Source organism: Furipterus horrens, unplaced genomic scaffold (assembly GCF_987537825.1).
Source record: "Furipterus horrens unplaced genomic scaffold, mFurHor1.1.pri manual_scaffold_9, whole genome shotgun sequence".
NCBI lineage: Eukaryota > Metazoa > Chordata > Mammalia > Chiroptera > Furipteridae > Furipterus > Furipterus horrens.
The window spans coordinates 28,927,663-28,953,645 of NW_028327179.1; the positions used below are offsets into that span (position 1 = coordinate 28,927,663).

The 25,983-nt window shown below is 35.4% G+C and overlaps 1 protein-coding gene across 1 annotated transcript in view; it reads right to left on the minus strand.

Moving 5' to 3' along the window:
• Positions 1-8,353: 8,353 nt before the first annotated feature.
• Positions 8,354-25,983, minus strand: part of SDHAF3 (succinate dehydrogenase complex assembly factor 3) — a 52,982-nt gene continuing 35,352 nt past the window's right edge. The window contains exon 2 of the mRNA XM_090287830.1: positions 8,354-8,583. Coding sequence (XP_090143956.1) covers positions 8,380-8,583 — 204 coding nt within the window. The 3' untranslated portion in view covers positions 8,354-8,379. The remainder of the gene's footprint in view (positions 8,584-25,983) is intronic.

Here is a 25,983-nt window from a genome sequence, read left to right on the forward strand (position 1 = left end):
TAACTATTTCTCCCTTGCAGTGAGCACATTATTAAGCTTTGTCATTAGAGTTATTACAGGAGGAGGGATTTCTCGCCCGAATCCAGCGTGCTGCTATTTCTGCTGCTTACGCCTGCTGTACGGCTGTCAGCAGCACGTGTGTTAGGATCTCCAATGATTTTCTCCCAGTATCATGCCCACAACCCAGTCTCTTGTCAAGCTTGTAGCCTGGACTGGTGATCACTTAACACGCCCTCCTGACAGGGACAGTGAGCATCCCAGACCCCAAAGGCACCCTGTCTACAAGTTGGTTTCCAATGCCCTGACTCATTCTGTGTGCCTGCCACCAAGCCCAGCCTGCCCGCACTCCCTAAGTTGCCCAAGGCCCTCCAGACATGCACACTGCAACTCCCCAGGCTCCAAACTGCCCTCCTGAGGAGCAGGACCCAATACACCAACTTCCACTGCAAGCCTGCTGCCTGCCCATCTCAGCACACCCACCAGACGGTAGTTTCTGCTGGTGCAGCGAATGCAGACTAACTCTAGTCTGGGCAATGCGGGAAAGGTCTCTGCTGTCCTGTGGACCACAACCATACCTTCCCCAGTGAGCTCTGAATTTAAAATTTTACTATTCTTCTACCCTGGTGCTTGGTGCTCTTTTCAGTCATCTAATGTGAGTGGCAGTGTTCACTCGATATGTCATTACTATGCAGATAGTTATTCTTTTAAAGTTGCTTAGCAACAATTACTCAATATTCAGCTCTTACGTTTTTTGCACTTAGATGATTTGAAACCCTGCAGGGTATACTATTTCAGGTACCTGGCACTGAACTCTATTATTTCTTTGCTAAAATAGCACAAGTTAATGTTAAATTTGTATAACAATAAGACATTTATTAACACATAATTGCCAACTGAGCCCAGCATTTCTGTGTTTCTGTCAGATTTAGAGATACGCAGAACACAAAATTAGTTGGAAGAAGTACATTTGTGTTTCAAATACACTAATCTTGAGGGTCAAGATGCATATCTTGATCAAATAAATTCTGAAAAATAGACTAGATAAACTTACTAGCTTCTTCAAATTCAATAATTTTATATGAATCTCATGATACTACAAAGGCCCTCGAGTCTATCCCCTATCAGGTATCTTACCAAAATAAATTAGAGGCCAAAGAGAAAATGCTAACAATCTCAGTGTTGTTCACTGAAAAACCAATTATCATATCTTTGAAACATATCAACATAAAATGGTACCAAGAACTAGAAAGAAGAAAGTGTTATATGGTGTTATAAAGATAAAACAAGTGCAACCACCAATGTAACCATTATCTTTATTTTCCCTCTCAAACAGGTGTGTTCTTATTTTACATATTGAACAAGTTCATGAAATGTTATGAATAGATAGGAACTGCGGAGAATTGGATTGTCCTAAAAGAGGAGCTAATTATGCTAAATAAAAGCTGTGTTTCATCCTTAATTAGAATAAAATAATTTTCCTGCTTTATTGGATAATTGGATATTCGGAATGGATACTCAGGAATATGTATATTTAACAATCCAGTATCATACTCAATAATTAAATGCTCTTCTTTAATAAGGCTTAATATGCCATGAGGGGTGTCAAGAATGATGATAAACATCCATATAAATATTACCCAGTCAAAATACAACATTGCAACTCAGGACCCCAGAAGACCCCGAAGTGCCCACTCTCCATCACAACCTTATTCATTACCCAGGAGGTAACCTCCCTCCTAATTTTTGTAACTGTATTTCCTTGGTTTTCTTTATGGTTTTACCACTAATATCTGCAGTCCTTACAATATTGTTTTATTTTGCATATTTCTGAACTTCATACAAGTGGATTCATGCTGTATTTGTATTTGACCTCTTTCTTCCAATCATTCAGTTTCATTGCTATAGGACTATACCATAACTTTTTATCTGTTATGTGGAGGAACATTAGGATTGTTTCTGGTTTGGAGCTGCTAAAATAAATCTTACATGTACATTCTTGTATCCTAATCCTCCACAAGTACACAAGAGCTTCTAGTGTACATATGTAAGAGTAATTTTGTGGGTTGTTAATATTAATAACAATAATATCAATAACAATGATAATATAGACATTATAGTGTTTATTGAGCTCCAGGTACTGTTCTGAGCATTTTACATAGATTAACTCATTTAAGTCTCACAAAAATCCTTTGAGGGCAAAAATTCCTTCTTGGGAAGAGGGGGAGGGGATTAATTCTTAGTTTTTAAAAAAATCTATAAAGTGACATGCTCAAGGTCATAGAATTAAAAAAATGATATTCAAATCCATGTACAGCAGGTCCATGAATAACATTGCTTCACTCAGTGTTTCATTCCATAGAAACTTTTGTTTATAACTGATTAGCCTATGGTAAAATTGGTTTTATTATACCTTGTTTTGCTTAAAGTCACAAAACCTATTAATCATGTTATCTATAGTTAGCAGCAGAATTTGTACTCAATTACACATCATAATGCAATAGTATTTATAAACATCTTCAAATATATTAGAAAACATCAAACTGTTTTCCAAAAAGGCTGTACTAATTCATACTCCCACTAGCAGAATAAGACAGTTTCCATCACTTCCTATCTTTGTCAACATTTATTACTGTCACCTTATTTTAGTCAATCTGGATGTTGTGCAATGCGATCTCACTGTGATTTATATTTGTTTCTGTATTGGAAATGAAACGAAGCATTTTTTTTTTATGTTTACAGACCAAGTGGATTTCCTTATTTGTGAATTTCTTGTTCAATTGGATTTTACATCTTTCTCACTGACAAATAGGAGTTCTTTGGATGTTCTGGATACAGTTAACCCTTCGTATCTGTGTGTTCCCCATCTGCAGATTCAACCAACTGCAGATCAAAAATATTAGGGGAAAAAAGTTATGTTTTTGCTCATGTGTACTATGTAGTTATGCCTACAACGGTTGTGTCTCTTTTTTCTTGTCCTTTTCTAAACAATACAGTATAAATATTTACATAACATTTACATTATATTAGGTATTATAATCTAGAGATGACCTGAGCATATTGGAAGATATGTGTAAATTATATGCAAATACTATGCAGTTTTATGTAAGACACTTGAGCATTCATGGATTTTGGTATCCACAGGGGGGTTTGGAACCAATTCTCACAGATACTGAGGGATGACTGTACTATTTATTTGGCCATTGTATGTAGTGCAACTATCTCTTCATACTCTGAGGCTGTCTGCACACTTCACTGCTTTTGATGGGAAAGGTTACATGTTAATGTATTCAGATTTATTCACTTTTTTCCTTTGAAGTTAGAGCTAGTTGTGTTTTATTTTAAAAATCCTCTCCCTACCCTAATATTCTCTATTATATTCTTACATACGGTATTGTGTAATAATTTTCTCTTTAACATTTCAATCTTTAATTAAAACTACAACCAATTCTAGGTACCAAAGTTCTTTTTTTACAAAACAAAAAACTGCAAGCAGTCCTTTCTCCACTGTAGGGCAGTATCACTGTTGCCATAAAGCAGCTTCCATATAATAAAATGCTACACTATCTTAACTATAGTCATAATATATTTTGATATCCAAAAGGCAGGGTAAGTCCTATTATATCATTCTTCCTAGAGTGCCTGGGTTATTCTTGGTCCTTTGCACTTCCATATTAACTTTAAAATATGCTTGTCAATTGCAAGCCATTTGGAATTTTGATGAAGATTGCATTGAAATTACAAACCATTTGGCGATAAGATATTTACCTTATTAAATGTTCCAATCTTTGAGCATGGAATAGTTTGTCTTCTTTAGTATCTAAAATTTCATAATTTTCTCCAGAGTTTTGAACATCTTTTTTGAAATTGCTTTCTAACTATTTAGTATTTGTTGATATTATTTTAATGATATTTTATAATTTTCATTTTCTATTTGTTGCTAAATAGAAATGCAATTGGTTTTGGGGTAGCAATTTTTAATCCAGCAAACTTGTTCAATTCTCCTATTCATGCTAATAATTTAAAGATTCTTTTAGATTTTCTACATATATATAGTATTATCTGAGGCTAACCATTTTGACTTGAAAAGCAATGACATTCTTGTCTTATTCCCAGCCTCAAAGAAAAGAGAGCTTTCAAGGATTCATCACTATTTTTGCTACAGATGTTGGCAGAAACCCTTTAATTAGATTGATGAAGTGCCCTTTAAACCTAGTTTGTTAAAAGTGTTTTTTATCATGAGTGGATATTGAATGTTTAGCAAATCTTTTTCCTACATGATAATTATGGTAAATTCCTTTTATTTCATTATACTTTTTCTAAAGTAAAAACAACTTTGGATTCCTGGCATAAACCTGACTAGGTCAGATGAATCATCTTTGCTGGATTTGTCTTACTAATTATTTAATTCAGGATTTTGCGCCTATGTTCCTAAGTGAAATTGGTACCAGGTATTTGCTGGTCTTGTAAAATGAGTTAGTGAGTATCCCTCTTTTTCTATTCGCTAGAAGGGATTAAATTTGGAATTACTTATTTCTTGAATAGTTGGCAGTATTCACCAAAGTTGTTTAGCCTGGAATTTTCTTTCTAGGGGTATTGAGTCAATTAACTTAATGGCTGTAGAATCATTCTTTTGTCTATTTTGGTAAACTATGCTTCTAAAAATGTGTCCATTTCTTGTACATGTTAAAAATTTATTGGCTTTAAGTTGTTCATGACATATCTACTGGAACAGCATAAACGGTTCTGTCCTTTTTCACTCCTATCATCAGTTGTGTGTACCTACTTTTTCCTTAATCAACTTTGCCAGATGTTTGTCAGTCTTAAAACTTTTTCCAAGAATAAACTTTTGATTTTTTTTATTACTTTCTGCTCTAATCTTTATTTCCTGCTATTTCCTTTGAGATTATGTCATGCTGTCTTCTATTATATTAAGCTAAATGCTTTTATTAATATTCAGCCTTTCTGCTAGACACATTTAAGGCTATCAATTTCCCCCAACTACTGTTTGAGCTACAACCCATTAATTTTAATAAGTATTTCACTAGTGTTCAGTCCCACTTATTTCTTGATTGATTCATGTGTTATTTGGAACTATGTTAACTTCTTAAAATATGGGGCTGAGTAATCACTTACTTCCACAATAACAATTTAAAATGATCCTCCTAGTGAATTGAACCTTTCATTATATGGAGTTACTTTCTTTAATCTCTAGTAATGTTTCTACCTTAACACTTTTTTCAAGTATTAATATACCTATATCAGCTTACTTTTGGTTGGTATAACTTTTGCCATCACTTCACTTTCAAACTTTTTGTATTTTATGGTTTGTGTTGTATACACTTGCTTTCATTTTTCAATCATTTTTAACAATCTGCTTTTAACTGGATAACTCAGTTCCTTTATATTAAATTGTAACTTCTGACATAATTGGGTTATATACATTAGTTTTTTTCTATTTATCCTTCCCCTTTCATGTTTCTTTTTCTCTTTACTTTTCTTATAACATTATTTTTCCTATTTAATTCTTTTCCCTCTACTAGCTTAGAACATATAGTCATTTTTATATAACAGCCACTTTTGTGGTTGTTATATAAAAATCACATTTATACTTAATCAGTTTTTTCTCCATTCTCTTCTCAGACCATCCATATTTAGTGTTTACTCCAATCACTACCCTACAAACTTATATATCATCACTTATTTTTAAATCCCTCATTTGTTTAATCCCACAAAACATAATTATTGTTCTATATAGTACATGTCCCTTTAGATTAATCAATATTTACAAGCATCTTGGTTCGTTCTTTCTTTCATCACCTTTCTTACTAACTCCAGCACATCGTTTAGAATTTCCTTTCGTAAGAACCTGGAGGTGGCAACGTTGCTCATGTTGTTGTCTGAAACTGTCTTTATCCCACCTTCGTTCTTGAAATATATTTGGTGAGTACAGAATTTGAACTTGCAAGTTATTTTCTTCTCACGTAGTACAGACAGTCATTCAACTGCTTTCTGGCTTCCATTAGTGCTGTTGAGAAGTCAGCTAAAGAAAAGTCTAGCTGAGATTGGTCTAAAGGATAAATGTAACTTTTGTTTTGGCCTTTGGCATTCTATCGTTTCACGTAGATGCTTCTTGGCATGAATTTGTTGATCAGTATTTTTCACTGATTTGAAAAATTCTCAGCAAATACTTAAAATATTGCTTCTGCCCCATTATCTATTTGAAACTATTATTGGCTATACATTAGATCCTTTTGCTTTATCCTCTACTCTTTCCTAGTTTTCAGGCTCCTTTTCTATGCTAAATCCATCCAGGATAATTTCTCCTGTCCCATTTTTCAGTCATTAATTCTCTTTTCAGGGCCATCTAATCTTCTGTTAAACCTGCCCATTAATTTATTTTTAATTTTAGTCATTCTATTTTCCATTTCGAGAACTTCTATTTGATTCTTTTTTTCAAATATGCTAGGTCAGTTTTCATAATGTCTTGCTTCCCGTAGATATCTTCAAACTTGGCTTCTATATTAAAAAAATAATAATTGTTTTATATTGTGCATGTGCTAATTCCGAAGTTGTTTTCTGGTGGTCTTTGCTGCTTTTTATTCATGATGCTAGTCTTTCTTGTGGCACTTACTTAAACATGAGGCAGTCATGTCCTAGGGAAATTACTTGTGACCCTAGCATCCTCTAAAGCTTGTTCACATGGCAGGCAGCTGGTAAGTTTCCAAAGTGAAGGTTGAAGTGTACAAGGCTCTGAGGCTTAGTCCCCCAATATGCATAATGTCACTACCCACATTCTTTTGAACAAATCAAGAAACAAAGCCAGGCCATGCCCCAAGAATTGGGAAACAGAATTCTTGATGGGAGGAGCAGCAAACTCACATTGCAAAAGGGCATCAGTACCAGGAGTGGTAGAGAACTATGGCCTTTTTGCAATGCGCCACGTGGAGTTGTCGGAATTACTGGATAACGAGGAGACCTCTAGGGAAATGGTGAAATCTAGCTGAATTCTGAAGTGGTGGACTGCATATATGTTAATATCATGCACTCGCTGAAAATGGAAGAAGAGTAAGTTTGATTTTAAATGAGTTGGAAAATCCAAATAGAATTTCAGAGATCTGAAGTTCAGAATGAGATTAAGATGTTATAGATTTAAGAAATTACTTGTGACCCTAGCATCCTCCAAAGCTTGTATTTAATAGCTTGTAGCTAATATCTGAAGCAATGGATATCTAAAGTAAGATTCCTAGAGATGAAATCCCAGAGAACACCTTTTTTTTTAAGCAGGAAAGAGAAAAATTCTAACCTAAAGGAGAGTAAGGCAGTACACAAACCGAATGAGAGTGGTTTAAAAGCAGTAAATAATAGTTAATACTATCAAACCTCACAAGAACAAATGCAAATCAATTTTTAAAGAGCTGACATAAGCTATATACCTTAAACATATACAGTGATGTGTCAATTATTTCTCAATAAAACTGGGAGTGAAAAGCCCTGATATAAATGCAATGGCACCTGAAAAATGATCACTTCAAAGATTTCATGGTAAATATGCAATAAAAGTACAAGTTGTTTTATTTTGTAATGTTTTTTAAAATTCATAAACATTTTAGGATGTGAATGGGATTACCATTTGATTTTTCCACTTTATAAAAGAACTTAAGTGTAAGAAAAATTTATAAAAATGATTTTATCTCCCCAACCATCAGGCAATAAATGAGATTCTCAAGATAAATACAGATTATGTAAGGGGTCATCAGTTATTAATGAACACTGTAGAAATGCATTGTTTGTTGTGTAACCTATTATACAAATGATAGAATAATACTGAACCTTAAAGCTTCTTTTTAACTTTTCATTATAAATAAAAAATGACTCAGGGAGAAGGGACATTTAAAACAATAATCATATATATATTACGAAAGTAGAAATGATGAAACTTTCAGGATGACAATGTAATTAAATAATAACCTTATGGAAACTTCACGTCTATATTATCTTGATATACTTATCTGATGAAGCTAAAAACATGAGACTAATGCATGAACAAGAATAGCATCCAAAACAAATTTATATATAAAAATATTTTGGCAACATTCCACAAGTTTGTCTCATTTAGAGATGTTCTTCCTTGTTTAGTCCAAAAATCAAATCCCATCCAGCAACTACTGTTACCTCAATAATGTCAAGTTCTGTCCACCAGTGATCCTGATCTATGCATTACAGAGAGCACTCACCACATCCCCAGATACAAAAAATATAATTCATGAACACTAGGTATTCTCAAAGCCTAAAAGCTAAAGAAATACATTTAAAAAACCAACGATAGTTAAAATAAGGGGTTCCAAACGTTAAATGCTTTGTAAAGCTTTATTGTAGAGACTAAAATTCTGGTTTTCTAGATTCAGTGATACTAAATTGCTTATTGGTTTTAGTGGCTTCTTGCATTAGCTCCTGTAACTGTCCTATTTGTTCATCACGGAAGTCATTAAGTTTCTCTTCTGGTAGGGCGATTCCAAAACATGCTTTTTCAATTGAATGTTGTCTGTTTTCGTTAGCTTGTTGCCATAGCACTGCTGCATACGCCTAGTAAGGAGAGAGAAAAAATAAGGTTATAGATATAAAACTAAGTTAAGATCTGTATTCACTCATTTAATTTTGGAGAACTTGAAGAATTCTAGTTCTGAGCACCTATTATTCTCCATTACGAGTCTTCTGCCTTTGATGAAACAGATACAAACAATACTATAGCCATGTCTTTACTATTTAGTGATAATTTCTGTATCTTATTTTTAGCATTTTGAGAGACTTAATAGACTTTTAGAAAAGTTCTTAACCTGGAAAGCTGGGCAGGGGAGTGAGAGTGGTCCATAGAGAGGCTTCAGAAATGTGTATAAACCAACCAAAAATCACATGCAAAATTGTATGTACACAAGCATGGCACTGTCCTGGGGGCCACAGATGCCATGAGGCTCTCAGAGGGGTCACCAACATTCTTACAGGTTTAAAAGTGGGTCTCAAAAATTTATTAAGTTCATCCCCCTGTCTTCAATTTAAAAACTAATTTAAATAACACTAGAGGAAAAAAGAAACTTTTCAAACATTAAGCCTTCGATATTTAACAACCACCTTTGTCAGGAAAAGATTCTAGCCCTGGCTAGGTGGCTCAGCTGGGTTGGAGCACTGAACCATATGCCAGAAGGCTGTGGTTTTGATTCCTGGTCGGCGTGTGTGCGGGAGGCAACTGCTCGATGTCCTCTCACATCGATGTCTTTCTCTCTCTCTCTCCCCCTTCCTCTTTCTAAAATCAGTAAATATATCCTCGAGTGAGAATTTTAAAAATTCTACATTTTTCATGCTGCAATTTTTCCTCTTATTCTGTCAACATCTTTAGCCTAATAATCCAACTACCATTGTCCTACCCAAGTAACACTCTTTTGAAGCAGATTCTCACTCTAAAAATCAATCTTAATCAGGCAGAAGGTACCAATATATTTCAATTCATGAAGTTAAAAGATTATATGGTTAAGTGAATGAATTCATTAACTCTAGATGTTACTATTCTATGTAGTTTAAGGATAATCAAATTGCTTATAAGTGCCAGCATCACCAAAGAAACTTTAATTCCAGACAGTCCAAAACTTTACTTATACTGGAAATAATATTTTCATGTTTTACAGAAATCCATTTCATATAATAACCATAAAAAAAAAAAGAACCTGCACATACCTTAAGCTTTATGAATCCCATTTCTCAACATATGCCCCAGCACAGGGTTTCTCAGCCTTGGCACTATTAACAAGTGGGACAATTTGGATAATACTTTGTATTGGGGTGGGAGTCTGTTCTTGCATTACAGGATGTCTAACAGCATCTCTGGTCTTGTCTCTACTCACCAGATGCCAGTAGCACCCGTCCCCTCAGTCTTAATCATCAAAAATGTCTCCAAACATTGCTGAGTGATCCCTGTCAGGCAGGATTGTCCCCAGCTGAAAACTATTGTCCTAAAGAAACTTTCAAACATGTAAACAAGTAGCATGCCCAGGAATATACATTGTGGCATTGCTTGTTAAAGCAGAAAAACTGAAAACTATCTAGTTTTAATAGGAGAAAGGTAAATTAAATGTAGCTTACTAGTTCTGTTTCTCATTAAAATTTTTGAAAAGGGAGAAGGCCTGTAGTACCAGTTTACAAGTAACAGGAGAACTAGAAATATTTTGGAGACTGGGTCTGCCTTCACTGTACTTTCAAATTCTCTAGTTATATATTAAATTTTGCAGCTTGAATCCAACTGATACCACTAAATTACCAGTAACAAAGTAGATAAAGTCATATTCTAATAGATTCTAATGCATGTGAAAGATAAAAGTTTAATAAAATTATCTCTACAGAAAAGTATGAGCAAACTGACTTTTCTATTGCATAGACTTTTTTAAAGAATAAAAATGAACTGCATTAGATTTACTTTTATCAGCTTTGGGAATTAATTAAACTAAAGGAATAATATCATCTAAACAAACTTACATAACACAGACAGTCCCCAACTTAAGATTTTTCAACTTTACCATAGTGCAAAAGTGATATGCATTTAGTAAATTGTGACCTTTTCCTGGGCTAGGGATATGCAGTCCAATACTGTCATGATGCCGAGCAGCAGCAGCAGCAGCGGGCCAGAGCTCCCAGCCAGCCACGCGAGCAGGAAGGCCAACAACCAGCACGCTGCAGTATACAGTGCTGCCAGCGCTTTTTGGATACTGTGTTTTCACACCCCATCATGCCTACTGTAGGAAACACCCATTTGTGTCTCCTGCCAGCAAGAGGGCAATTACTCTTGAGTTTCATTTCAAGAGTAATTGCCCAGCATGAAGGCAGCAAGTCATAATTACATAAATTGGATGATATATTAAACACATTATTATAAAATAGATTTTGTGTGAGATGATTTTGCCCAACTGTGGGCTAGTGTAAGTGTTCTGAGCACATTTAGGATAGGATAGGCCACACTATGATGTTCAGTAGGACAGCTGTATTAAATGCATTTTCAACAACAATATTTTCAACTTACAGTGGGTTTATTGGGTCAAGAAGCATCTACAATGTGTTAAATTTCACTATGGAAATACAATCAGCAAAACACAGAGTATAAAAAAACTACAAAAGCAACTTCAGTCTTAGAACTAATAAAGGACAGATTAGCAACTTTACAGTGAAGAACCCAGAAGACACCACCTTACCAAAAGATCAAAGTTAATATCACCAGTAGTAAGTGATATTGACGGCATGTACCCCCTGAGAATTACATACTGAAAATGGCACATTACCCCAGTAATGTCCTTCCTAACAATGTTCAACCTCAGTCTAATCAAAAGAAAACATCAGACAAACCTCAGTTAAGGGACACTCTACAAAACCACTGGCCAGTAGTCTTCAAATGATTTAATGTCAAAAAATAGGGAAAGGCTAATGAACTATCACAAATTAGAGAAAACCAAAGCCACATGGCAAGCACATGACATGTGGAATATTGAATCAGGCTCTAAAACAGAAAAAGAACATTAGTGTAAAAAGTGGTAAAATTAAATACACTAAAGTAGTTAATAATATTGTACCAATGTTAATTTCTTAGTTCTAATAATGGTACTATTAATTATGTAAGATGTTAACATGTGGGAAGATGTACTATTTTTGCAACTTTTCTGTAGGTGTGAAATTAACACAAAGTAAAAAGCTAAATTTTTTTAATTTCAAAAAATGATTTAACAAGCAACTAATTACAATTGTATCAATCTCTTTGGAGTCTTACTCAAACAAAAATGCTGTTAAAAAAAGATAATCAGGAAATCTTAAGCACTGATTGGATGTTTGATATTAAGAATTAATGTTAATTCTGGAGATGTAATAATGGTACTGTATTATGGTAATTTTAAAGAGACTCTTTTAGAAATAAATACTGAAATATTTGTGAATAAAGTTATATGCTTGCAATCTGCTTGAAAAGAATTTAGAGGTGAGGGGAGATGTAGCTGGGAGTACAGATGAAACAAGATTGGGTATGAGTTGATAAATGTTGAAACCAAGTGATAGGTACATGACGGTTCAGTATATTTTTTCTACATTTGTATATGTTTGAATTTTTTTCCATTAACTAAAATTTACACACACATATATAAAACATGTAATTAAAAAATAAAATTAGAAGCAAATTTAAATAAACAGGATTAACTATGTACAAATACAATTCAACTAAAACTATTGGGTTGGCCAAAAGTCTGTTTAGCTTTTTCCATAAAATGAGAGGCACATTTTTCATTTTCATCAATAACGTTACTGACTTGGATATTTTGAGTATGTCGGCTATGTCCTGCTATTGGCTTCGGCTTCTAGTGGGTAGAGGCCAGGGGTGCTGCTGAACATCTTCAAGTGCATTGGACAGCCCCAAAGCAAAGAATTATTTGGCCAAAATGTCAATAGTAATAAGAAACTTTGCTAACCACTTTTGACACAGCCGATCAGTGACAGCACCTTCTCCATACACTGCACAAATCTTTTATTGCGTTTCAGTTGCGCTTTTACCTTTCTTGAAATAATAAAGCACAATACACCAAAAATGTTACATACTTTCTTCCATCTTCAAAATTAAAGCAGCTACACAAAAATTCAAAATTTTGATCAGTTTTTTTAAATGCACGCTGAGCTGTCACAATACAATCTAACAAAATCGATTCGAATAAAGTTAAAGACAACTAAGCACTACTAGAGCCATCGTACAGAAAAAACTAAATGAACTTTTTTTTGGCCAACCCAATACTTCTGTCACTTCTAAATTTCAGCTATGGATTCTGAATTTAATTGATTTACAAATCTTTCCAGACACTGAAAAGCAACCTTTCGCCTGGTCTAACCACAAGCCTGTAACTCTAGAGAGTCCTCTCATATTGCTTTAAATTCTCAGACTGAAAATCAGAATTCTCAATTCTTTTTGTTTCAGTGAGTGAGAGATATCAAGTGTCTTCAATGCTAAATTTAATTTTTGTCAGTAAGCAAAGAAAAAAGCAAACTGCTTTATTCAGATTCAAATATGATTTTTGTCATCTCAACTTCTAAAATAGTCTTCAAATTTTTCTTCTACATTCATCAGGGTTCAAAGGGTATCTTTTCTCAATCCTGAGACCTTTATTTCCAATAAGGTCATAATGATTACAAGGGTAACAAAGTTGTGTCCCTTTTAGTTCTTGTCATTAATTAATCTTGTTTGATCCTCATTCTCTCCTGCTGCCAATTAACTATTTCTTAAGTTTCTCCTCCCTCTCTACTAAGTGTTTATTTGAGGAACACAATAAGGTTCTTTAATGAAAAAGCCTACATTTACCAGCATTTTTTTCTGTTTCTGGAAATATTTCTTAAATACCTTAGAATTATTATAATTTTTAAAGCCATACACATTTCAAAAGTCTAAGTAAAATACACCAAAATCATTTTCAAGTAGGTTTCACTACAATTTCCTCACCAAAAGAATAGGATTTAGAATTACTACTTTAGCACATGCTTGTTAACTCTGATGAAATTCATGTACCATTAAGTTACCATTTGTATTTATGGAGTGAATAGTTGTATTTGCACTACCTGCCCCACAGGCTAGCATCAAAATGGAATAAAATTCCTTATATACCTGGCATGCAAAAATTGAGACGGATTGGTCTTATGAACAAATCTGGGCCACAATTTTTAACATGGCAATAAGGAGCAGAGCTGTCAAAAAGCGAATAGAATAGGATTTCAACATGGGATGGTGATAAAGTCACAGAAAGCCAAGAATCAATATAATAGATATATGGATGCCAGAGACCTGAGACTATAAATGTGAGTAACAGTAATATCAAAGCAGAAAAGCTACTAGACCCATTCATATCTTAAAGAAATACATGTTTATTAGAAAAAAGGGAAGAATTGTTTAAATTAACTATGGTATACCGACTCTATAGATCAGTATGGAACAGTTAAAAAAGTCAAACATGGACTGACATAAAAACTTGCCCAAGACAAGTGAAAAAAGCAACTTGCAGAATATAATATAAATACAATGTTATTTGCATATGTTTTAAAAGTATGCACAAATTTATCTATGTGATAGAATGTATATACAATTACACGTATATATAAATATGAGCAGTCTTTAACATTATGTTCTGAACATCTCACCTCTGTACTGTTTTGATCTCACAATAAATATTTAAATAATTAATATTTAAGTAATTAAATGGGAGAGAAAGAAAGCAAGGAGAGAAGCTTATAAGGAGAAATTCTAGAATGGAGAAAAGTTATGTCTGGTTTTTCCTGGGTTTTCATGATATGTCATTCCAGCAGAGACCAAATCAATTTGCCTATTGTAATTAATTTGGCCATAAAGATTAAAGCAAATGAGAATTCTCATTACTTTGTTTAATCACATATCTACTATTTGCCCTTCTTTGTTCTTTAAAACAAAATTGCAACTAAACCCAAAAGTACAGTCAGAAATAATTTTTGATTCTGTAGGACAGGGATCCTCAGTCCCGGGCCGTGGACCCCAGTACTGGTCTGTGACCTGTTAGGAACCTGGCCGAGCAGCAGGAGATGAGTGGCGGGCGAGCGTAGCTTCATCTGTATTTATAGCTGCTCTGTCGCCGCGTTACTGCCTGAGCTCCGCCTTCTGTCAGATCAGCACTGGCACTGGATTCTTATAGGAGTGCGAACCCCACTTTGAACTGCGCATTCAAGGGATCTAGGTTGCGTGCTCTTTATGAGAATCTAATACCTGCTGATCTGAGGCAGTGACGCTAGCACCGGGGAGCGGCTGCAAATACAGATTATCGTTAGCAGAGAGGTTTGACTGCACAGAGACCATTAGAAATCAATTGCTTGCAGACTCATATCAAAACCCTTTCAGTGAGTGGCAAGTGACAAGTAAGCAGCGTCTGGTGGCAGGCTTTAAGTCAGAGTCCAACACTTATTTTAGCCTGTGCGTGGCCCACCCATTGCTGTATTTACCACTTCTGTCCCTGCCTCTTTCCCGCACGGTGTACTTGTCTCAGTCAGTTTTGGTAAGCACACAAGCTAACCCTAGCCAAGATGAGTAAAAAACAAACATCACTGGAGAGCCTCTTTGAAAAGGGGGAAAGACCCAATGATGAGAGAGCAGAAGACTCTAAGACTGCCAACAAAAAGAAAGCTGCATTTAAGAGTCCCACTTAAATTATGGGTTCATTGCAACAGGTGGTTCACATTCTTCAAGCCTGCTCTGTATAATATGTGGCAACTGGCTATCCAATGAAGCTATGAAACCTTCAAAACTGCTTCACCACATGGAGGCGAAGCACTCTGCATTAAAAGACAAGCCTTTGGAGTTTTTCAAAAGAACAAAACAAAACAAACAAACGAACAAAAAACGTGAACATGAAAAACAGAAGCAGTTATTGAAGGCCACCACTTCATCAAATGTGTCTGCACTAAGAGCATCATTCTTAGTGGCTAACCGCATTGCTAAAGCTAAGAAGCCATTTACCATTGGTGAAGAACTGATCCTGCCTGCTGCTGAGGACATCTGCAGTGACCTTTTAGGAGAGGCTGCAGTTCAAAAGGTGGCACGTGTTCCTCTTTCTGCTAGCACCAGAACTAGACAAATTGATGAAACAGCAGAGGACACTGAGGCACAATTGTTAGGGAGGATTAATGAGTCACCGTGGTATGCAATCCAGGTTGATGAGTCTGCTGATGTTGGCAACAAGGCAATGATGCTTGTTTTTGTGTGATGTATTTTTCAGGAGGATGTGCATGACAATGTTATGTGCACTTTTGGTGCCAACCAACACCACAGCTCCCTTTGAATAATTCAAGTCTTTGAGTGATTACATATCAGGAAAACTGGATTGGTCATTTTGTGTCGGTAGATGCAGATGGAGCAGCTGCCATGACTAGACGGCTTTCTGGTTTCACTACTTGGGTCAAAGAGGTCGCTTCTGAATGTGAGTCTATACTCTGTGTCATCCATAGAGAATGACAACTGTGTTCAAGTCAGCAGATAAAGTGGCTGCATTCAAAGCCAAACCGGAATTATGGGGATGACGCGTGAACATGGGATTTTTGACACGTCTCAAACATTAGCAGAGATTTTGAAAGAGACTGAGCCAGGGCCTTCTTTCTCCCAGCTGGTGCACGAGCACCTCTCTTGGCTTTCAAGAGTTTGAGCATTACTTCCCAACCACAAAAGACCCCCCAAACTGGGAAAGAAAAGATCCGCAACACATCTGTGAATAAGCCAGGTGAATCGACTTTGTCCGTGCTAGAAGAGGATCAACTCCTTGAGATCGCAAATGACAGTGGTCTTAAACGTATGTTTGAGACAACTTCAAATCTCCATACATTCTGAATTGAAGTCAAGGCGGAATATCCTGAGATTGCCACAAAAGCACTGAAAAGCCTGCTTCCATTTCCAACACCCTATCCTTGTTAGGCAGGGTTTTCTGCAGTGACAGCAACCAAAACGAGATTATGGATTAGACTGGACATAATCAACACACTTCATGTACCACTGTCTCCCATCACCCCCAGAGGGGACCATCTAGTTGCAGGAAAACAGGGCTCCCACTGATTCTGCACTATGGTGATCCGTATAATTATTTCACTATATAGTACCATGTTAATAGAAATAAAGTGCACAATAAATGTAATGTGCTTGAATCATCCCAAAACCATCCTCCCACACCCGGTCCATGGAAAAATTCATCTTCCACAAAACCATTCCCTGTGTCAAAAAGGTTGGGGACCACTGCTGTAAGAAATCATGATTTATGAAAATCCAAACTGTCAAACTCTCAAACTCTATAAATAAAAAGATAATTCCTTCACAGAAAGATATTCATATTTAGAAAAGCACTTATCATAGGCCCCTAAATGGTTTAAGAAGCTTCCTTCTTTGGAACTATGTAAATTCAATGATAAATTCTCTTACAAGTTAGGCATATATGGTGCTGCTTTGCCCACAATTTCCTGGAAAACTAAAATGACAGTAATTTTTCAGAGTTTTGGCAAATTAAATTATTTGTACTCCTTCAATGTAAACTCCCAAAGAGAAGGACAACTACTAGATCTAGAAGAAAAAAGTTACCTTTCTACCCAAATTATTCAATTATTGTAAGATTTTATTAGCAACACTGAATAAACAAGATTAGAGCATTTCATCAAGCTTTCCCTGGAGAACTGATTAAAAATACCATCCCTCCTCAAGGAACAAGAATAACAAAAACATCCCCCTCCATAAAGAAACCCGAAAGTTACCTGAATTATAAAAATTAAATTCAAAGACACCATGGGGATTTGAAGTACAGCTGTCCAGGTCATTAATAAAGAATATTTTATATTACAGAAAAGAGTAATCTACGTTGGCAATGATAATAAGTCTGACTTCTTGGCTGTCTTTGACCAAGTTTTATGATTTTAAAGTCATTGGTAATAGATTATTCATTTCTTTAGCACAAAAAATATCATCAAAGAATAACCTATACCATTTCTTAGCCCCCAAACACACACAATGCATTGCGCTGATTCCCAGAAAACAAACAAGAATACAAAGTAGCACTAGTAGTAGTAATAAGTGTATATCTCCGGTGGCCACAAAGCTGGGCCCCTCTGGAATCAAGTTCCCCACGTTCCTCTGCCCAGAGCAGTAAGCCAGACTCAGGACTCACCTGTGCCTCCAAGGATGAGCACAAGTGTTAGCTGCTATTTACAGCAAGGCAAAAAAAAAAAAAAAAAAAATGTGTTTGGGGTGGGGGGAAGGGCAAATACTAAAAACAAGAGCATGGAAGATTCTTGGTTAAAGAAGTCATAAAAAATGTAGACAAGATCTGGTTCAGAAATGCTCTCTACACTTACTATAAATTCCATATATCCTTGACATTTGACACATACAAATCAGATTTGTCATTATGACAGAAACGAGAAGTCAGTGCAAATAATTAAACACATTCTTACTTGAGAAATCCATCCAAAAGTTCCTAGAAGCTTAATATTAATAGCATTGTACTTAAATAATATTATATAACTTATTTTACTTAAAGGCAATCTTCCCCACCTAAAAATATATTCATATAAGTAATTTTAAAAATACATTTTCCCAATCATCTCAAAACCTATAGAGGTAGGTACATTTTAAGCTTTATATGGAAACTTTATTCTTTTGTGATATAATTTGCCTCAATAATCTGTACAATACTTCATTATGTTATAGAAATAGAATCCAACCTATAATACTATGATGCATTAACTCAGGATATTATCAAGCATTCTAATTAATTGGACATCTTTATTAGACTTAACAAATGTGTATAGTACAGGATGATTGTGAGAATTAAATTACAAAGTCAATATTTTTAAAAGGTATTTGTATAGAGGCTATAAAATACTGAAGAATTCTCTTGGTGGTTATATGTCTTCGTGAGTACTCTTACACAACGTCAAATGCCTAATTTTTAAATATACTGACTTTTTAATCTAGCTTTTTAAAGGACTTATAATTTGAAATTTTGATATTTGCACTTTATAAAAAGATCCCTACTCTTTTCAATATCTTATTTTGTACTGATGACATTTTCATTCCCTGCTAGGTGGTTCTCGAACTCTTTGGTCTCAGGACTCCTTTATACTTAGAAAAAATAAGGAACATGTTTGTTTATATGCATTATATCTAGCAACATTCACCATATTAGAAATTGAAACAGATTTTTAAATTAAGTCATTAAAAATAAGTATGTATTACCATGAGCCTCATAAACTTGATAAACTCATAAGGTAACAACACATCTTTATTAAAAATAGCTATTTGCAAAAATAATAAGCCTTTTAGGAGAGTAGCACTGAAGGGAAGTAAAAGCAAAAATCAATGACTAAAAAGCTTCTGCACAGCAAAAGAAACCATCACTAAAACAAAAGGCAACCAACTGAATGGGAGAAAATATTTACAAATGATACCTCTGATAAAGGGCTAATATTCGAAATATATAAAGAACTCATACACCTTAACAACAATAACAAACAATCCAACTAAAAAATGGGCAGAGAACCTGAACAGATGTTTTTCCCAAGAAGACATACAGATATATAAAAAGAGGCTCAACTTTACTAGCTATAAGGGGAATGCAAATCAAAGCCACAATAAGATATCATCTCACATCTGTTAGAATGACTTGTCAATAAGACAAGAAATAACAAGTGCAGGAGTGGATGTAGAGAAAAGGGAACCCTCATACACTGCTGGTGAAAATGTAAATTGGTTGCAGGCTCTATGGAAAACAGTATGGAGGTTCCTCAAAAAATTAAGAATATAGCTACCTGCAATTCCTCTTCTGAGTATCTACACAAAAGTTTTTAAAATGCTGAGTCCTAATGATATATGTATACCTATGTTCATTGCATCATTATTCACAATAGCGAAGACATGGAAACAATCTACGGTGTCCTTCAATGAATGGTTTAATAAAGAAGATTTGACAAGAATCATATTATTTGATTCATATGTAGACTATAAAATAGAAAGCAACAAAGGTACAAACAAACTCATAGACACAGACAACAGGCTGGTGGTTACCAGAGGGGAAGGCGCAACAAACATATGGTGACAGGAGACTAGACTTTGGATGATGAGCACACAATGCACTATACAGATGATGTATTACAGAACTGTACTTCTATAATGTTATTAACCAATGTCACCCTAAGAATACTCTACCCGGCAAGGATATCATTCAGAATTGAAGAAGAGATCAAGAGTTTCCCAGACAAGCAAAAGACAACGGAGTTTATCACCTCTAAAATGGCAATATGAGAAATGAAAAAGGGAATGATTTAATTTCAAAAGAAAAGGCAAAAACTGAAAATATGTGAAAGATAAAAAATGTTACTAGTAAAGGCAAACATATAGTAATGGTAGTATACCAACTACTTATAAAGCTAGTATAAAAACAATTAAAACAGCAATAAGCACATACCTATCAATAATTACTTTAAATGTAAACAGACTAAATGTTCCATTCAAAAGACACAGGATGACTGTATGGCTTAAAAAGCAAGACCCTTATATATGCTGCCTACATGAGACTCACTTCAGAACAAAGAAAATGAAACAATAATTTGAAAAGATATATTCATGCCTATGTTCACTGCAGCATTATTTAATTTAGCCATGATATGGAAGCATCTTTAGATGAATGTCTAAAGAAAAAGTGGTATGTGTGTGTGTGTGTGCATGTGTGTGTGTACAGGGTGGGCAAAAGGTTAACAGTTGTAAGAGAAATAGTGTTTATTGGTATATTATTATTTATTAATTAGTGCACTTCTTCCATACAAACAAGTGTAAACCTACTTTTGCCCACTCCTGTGTGTGTATACATATATACACATGTATGTATATGCACACTCAGCCCTGAATAAAAAACTTACCATTTGAGAAAACACAGATGGCCCTCAGGGTATTATGCTAAGTGAAATAAGTCAGAGAAAGACAAATACTGTATAATTTCACTTACATGTGGAATCTAAAATATGAAACAAGTGAATGAATAAAACAAAACAGACTCACAGATAAAGAGAATAAACTGATAGTTGCCAGAGGTTGGGTGGTGAGGGGATGTGCAAAAAGGTGAAGGGGATTAAGAGGTACAAACTTATAAATAAATCACAGGGATGTAAACTACAGTATAGGGAATAGTCAATAATATCGCAATAACTTTGTACAGTGACAGAAGGTTATTAAAACTTCTCATGGTGATCACTTCATAAGGTATACGAGATCTGTCCAGAAAAAGTTAATATAATGGGAACTGTTTGCATGACATAGATGTAACCTGGCAGCCAAGGAGAGTGGACTGGAATGTGCATGTGCGAACAATGACAACTTCACTGTACTACTCAGTGGGGGTGGTACACATCATGGAGTGAGCATGTGTACTGTGTGGCTGTCGCATTCAAAATGACTGAACAAGTAGAGCAACAAACCTGCACCAAATTTTGCATTAAGCTTCATCACAACAACACACCCACTCATGCATCAAGTCTCATACACAGTTTTTTGGTGAAACATTAAATCACCAAGGTAACTCAGGCCCCCTACAGCCCAGGTTTGGCACCCTGTGACTTCTGGCCTTTCCCAAAACTAAAATCACCTTTGAAAGGAAAGACATTTCAGACCATCGATGAGAGTCAGGAAAATACAATGGGGCAGCTGATAATGACTGGGAGAACTGTGTGAGGTCCCAAGGTGCCTACGTAGAAGGGGACTGAGGCGTCATTGTCCTAGGTACAATGTTTCTTATATCTTGTATCGTCTTTAATAAATATCTCTCTTTCATATTACATGGCTGCATACTTTCTGGACATTCTTTGTATAGATGTCAAATCACTATGTTGTATACCTGAAATTAATATGATATTGTATGTCAACTATACTTTAATTAGAGCTTTACGCTTGAGAATGAGGAAAAGGAGAAATAATTATATTAACTAACTTAAGAACATGATGCATTCAAATTATACTTTGAAATTTTTTTAGAAAAATCTTCAAGATTTTATCAAGAAAATAAAATGAGCAGTATGTTTTCTAACTGATTACTAATTTATATTCTGGATTGGATCAAAAAAAGTGTGTAACAAACTACAATTCTCAGACATTCTCCAAAGCAATCCATTAAGAGACTGAGTTACTATATCAAATTAAATAATTATTTTTTAAAAGCACATGTGAAATTGACAGTAATTTTGCATTTCCAAAGCAGGCTATTGTTACATTAAATACTACTTTGTTTCCAAATGACAAATTTTACAGAAAATTAAAATAGACTATGTCTTAAAAGTTATTTTCCTCATTTAAATATTCTAATAAACCAATGGGAGAGTGTATCATTATCATTCCACAATATTTTTATGAGTTACCCAGAAACAACATATCTATAACCAAACCAAAAGAAAAACAAAACCAAAAATAACTCAATTGCTAAAGGAGACTATATGATTAAATACATCAAAAAATGAACTTTGGCCCCGGCCAGCATGGCTCAGTTGGTTAGGCCTTATCCCAGAGAGCAAAAGGTCACCAGCTCAAGTCCCAGTCGGGGCATATCCCTGGGTTCTGGGCCTGGGCGCTGGTTGGGGAGCATGTGAGAAGCAGCCAAATGATGTTCACATCAATGTTTCTCTCCCCCTCCCTGCCTTCCCATCTAAATAAATTAAAATCTTTTTTTAAAAATGAACTTTGGGTATTTACTCTTAGGTTTAAAAAAAGAAATAACAGAAAGGGCAACAAAAATTAGTTTATAGAGCAACATGATAAAAAATGTAAAAGACATGGGAACACAATGCCAATGTATAAACTATCCACAACACACTCCCTTTTTAACTGTCTTGGCATGAAGAAGGCACTGAATGTTGTAAAATGTTATCAAGCTATTTCAAGTAAGAGAGCGCCTAGGTGAGTCAAAGGAGTGTTTACTTGTAAAACCCTTTGCACATTGTTCTGAGTATGCTTAACGAATAACTTTCAGACATGTATGTAGCTGTCCAAATTGCAAAGATGATGACTATTATATACACTATTCTACACAATCCTTTTCCATCTGGCCCCTGCTATAGTTCCCAAATAATCCCTGCTTGTTCACACATCAACAACAGGCGTATATTCCTTCTACTGGGAATGTCCTTATCCACTTCAGGGCGTAAGACTTCAAGAATCAGCTCAAGTGACACTTTCCTCTCCATGACACCGGTACCCCTGCCCCAAGTTTGCTTCTGGTGCTCCCGGCACTCTGTATGTATTTCTTACAGCACACATCTTAAGGCAGGTTATGGTACACTTTGAAGGCAAAGACCAGCAGGCAAAGGAACATGCCTAGACACATGTCTCCACATGTGTCTTCAGTCTAGTATTACCAAGCTTTAATATTTATTGAAGAGGAAAGAGGAAGGAAAAAGAAATAAAACATGTAATGTACAATGTGCTGGCCAACCAAAGCTTATGTTCTCAGTTCACCCGACAAGTTTTGTTTCACAAGAGAAAATGCCAATGTAGCAATGCAGTCTGTATTACCTCTCACATTTCACAAAAGCCCACAGAACTTGAAAAACTTGAATGAATAAGCTTGCAAGTCTAAACATCAGAATTCAAACCCGGATTGAGCCCTATAAAATGAGGCTCTTCAATGAGAATTAATATAAACGCGATTAGTTGAGGGTGATTTTCATTTCTCCTTCACACTTTACAAAATCTCCATGATCATTTAAATTTTTTCAAAATAATTTATTTGTTTATTTGTTTATTTATTTTTAGTGAGAAGGGAAAGGAGAAAGAGAGGGAGAGAAACATCACTGTGCAGTTGCCTCTCAAGCATCCCCAACTGGGGACCTGACGTGCAACTTAGTCATGTCCCCTGACTGGGAATCAAACCAGCGACACTTGGTTCACAGGCCGATGCTCAATCCGTTGAGCCACAGCAGCCAGGGCCATTTAAATTTTTTAATCAAAAAATATTTAAAAGGAAGCCAATTCTTATTACAGTATTTGAAAGTCAAATATTAATTTTCATATATATAAAATACTTTTTAAAAACGCACTACTGGAATACTAAACGGGTACTAAAATGAAAACTGTAAGAACGGTGTCACTTAAAGAACCATGAGGAGGCAGCGAACAGAAGAAAAAAAGTTTATGAGGAAATTAGCAAGCAGGGAGGAAGCCCTGCCGTGAATGGCCCGATTCCCGGGTCCTAGGGAAGGAGGGGCTGTTTTATAGGGGGGAGGAAAAAAGAAACTATCGAATTCAGTCGTTACCTCGCAGCTGTGAGTCTAGGGCTCATCAAGGCCAAACGGAGCTCGGGATGATGTACCCCACTATCATGGGAAACTCCCAGACAGCTGCAGGTGGGTGGGGAAGGGGGCATGTCATGGGAACCAAGACTGTCAAAAACAAGCAACAAAACAAACAAAAGCAGGAACATTTCTTTCAGATACCCTCATGTAAAGTCAAGAAATGTATTTTGCCAGAATATAAATAAAAATTCAACCTAAAAGCAGTTCTAAGATTGTTCATGCCTTCCTCTTTTCCTTCCTCTGTATACATGTGAAACCTGCATCACTAACACTAATAGTCTCTGAAGTAAATAATTTATCCACTGTCTCCACTTTGTTCTTGTATTTTGTTCCTTAGATTTCACCTATAAGTGAAATCATATAGTACTGGTCTTCTCTGCCTGACTTATTTCACTTAGAATAATATTCTCCAGGTCGATCTATGCTGTCACAAAAGGTAAGATTTAAACAAACAAAAATATTAACATACTCACATGGCATAAAGGGCTTGGAGGAGAATTACTTTCCTCAATAAAATCTTTACTCATTATGTTAAAATGTAAATTTAATGTATTCAGTATGCTTGCAGGATGAAAATGAAAGACCTATAATTCTTTATTAATTAAGAATTAAAGCATGTTGGTAGGATTCCTCTTTACTCAGTAGGAAGCATAAGAGAGAGTTCCAGCCTATGCAGTTATGGTCTCTTCTTGAACCTGTAGTGACCAAGATGTTTAGTAGCTATGGTGGGTTCGATCTTGCTTGCTTAAAACTGTAGTCTAGTCAGTGAGATGACCTTTGGAAAAAGATGTTAAGGTCCAGTTCAGATGACTGAAGTGTACATCAAATTTAACCACATGCAACCTGTATGTCTCTTCATTATTATAATTGAGAACTGTTAGTTATGGAAATTCTTATGGAAAGTATACAGTTTTGTGTATCATATTTAGCATAGTAAAGTTTCTGGGAAATTTATGGACATAGACATGTGAGCCTAGGTTGACTAGAAACAAAGAGGTGTATATTATGTTATAAATAGCAAATAACTATACCATTATAAATAGAAATTCTAGACTTTAATCAAAATAAAGAACAAATGGACACATTTCCATGATGGTCAATACCTGAAACAACTCAAAATGAAAACTATAAAAATAAAATTTCTGATCATTCGTAATATAGCAGCCTACATAGCAGGTCTGAAGCCCAACTGTAAGCTCTGGTTTATTTCTCATATATGTTACACTACACTGTAGTAAAATCAGCTTAAGAAAAATAATTCCCTTTTACAAAACAAATTTGCCACTTCACGTGCAGTCTTAGTCTTTCTAAATAAAAGAAGATCAGGAACATATCTTTAAAGGGATCATAAATATAATTTAACTATAAAATCTCGATAAAATGTAAATTATTAATTTCTATAATCATTCTCAATTATCATAATAATGAAGAGACATACAGGTCACGTGTGGTTAAATTTAATGTATACTCCACACAGCTGAACTGTACCTTAGGATCTTTTTCCAAAGGTAGTATGACCACCTAGAGTACATTTTTAAGCAAGCTGAGATCGAAACCACTGTAGCTACAAAAAGTCTTAGTCTCTACCGGTTCCAAGAATGAGACAGTGACTGTGTAGGCTAGACCTCTCTCTCACGTTGCCTACTGAGTCAAGAGGAACCTTACCAGCATGCTTTAATTCTCACCTCTCTCATTTCCTAGTTTTGTAAGGTTATATTAAGACATTAAGAAAATGCAGAGAGCCTTGGTTGGAGTGTCATCCCCTATGCCAAAGGGTCATGGGTTCAATCCCCAATCAGGGCACATGTCTAGGTTGCGGGTTCGATCTCTGACTGCGGCATGTATGGGAGGCAAATGATTGATGTTTCTCATATCAATGTGTCTTTCTCTCTTACCCCTTTCTCTCTGTAAAATCAATAAGTATATCCTCGGATGAGGACAAAGAGGGAGGGAGGGAGGGAGGGAAGGAGGAAGGAAGGAGGGAGGTAGGTAGGTAGGGAGGGAAGGAAGAAAAGAAGGAGGGAAGGAAGGAAGGAATGAAGGAAGGAAGGAAGGAAGGAAGGAAGGAAGGAAGGAAGGAAGGAAGGAAGGAAGGAA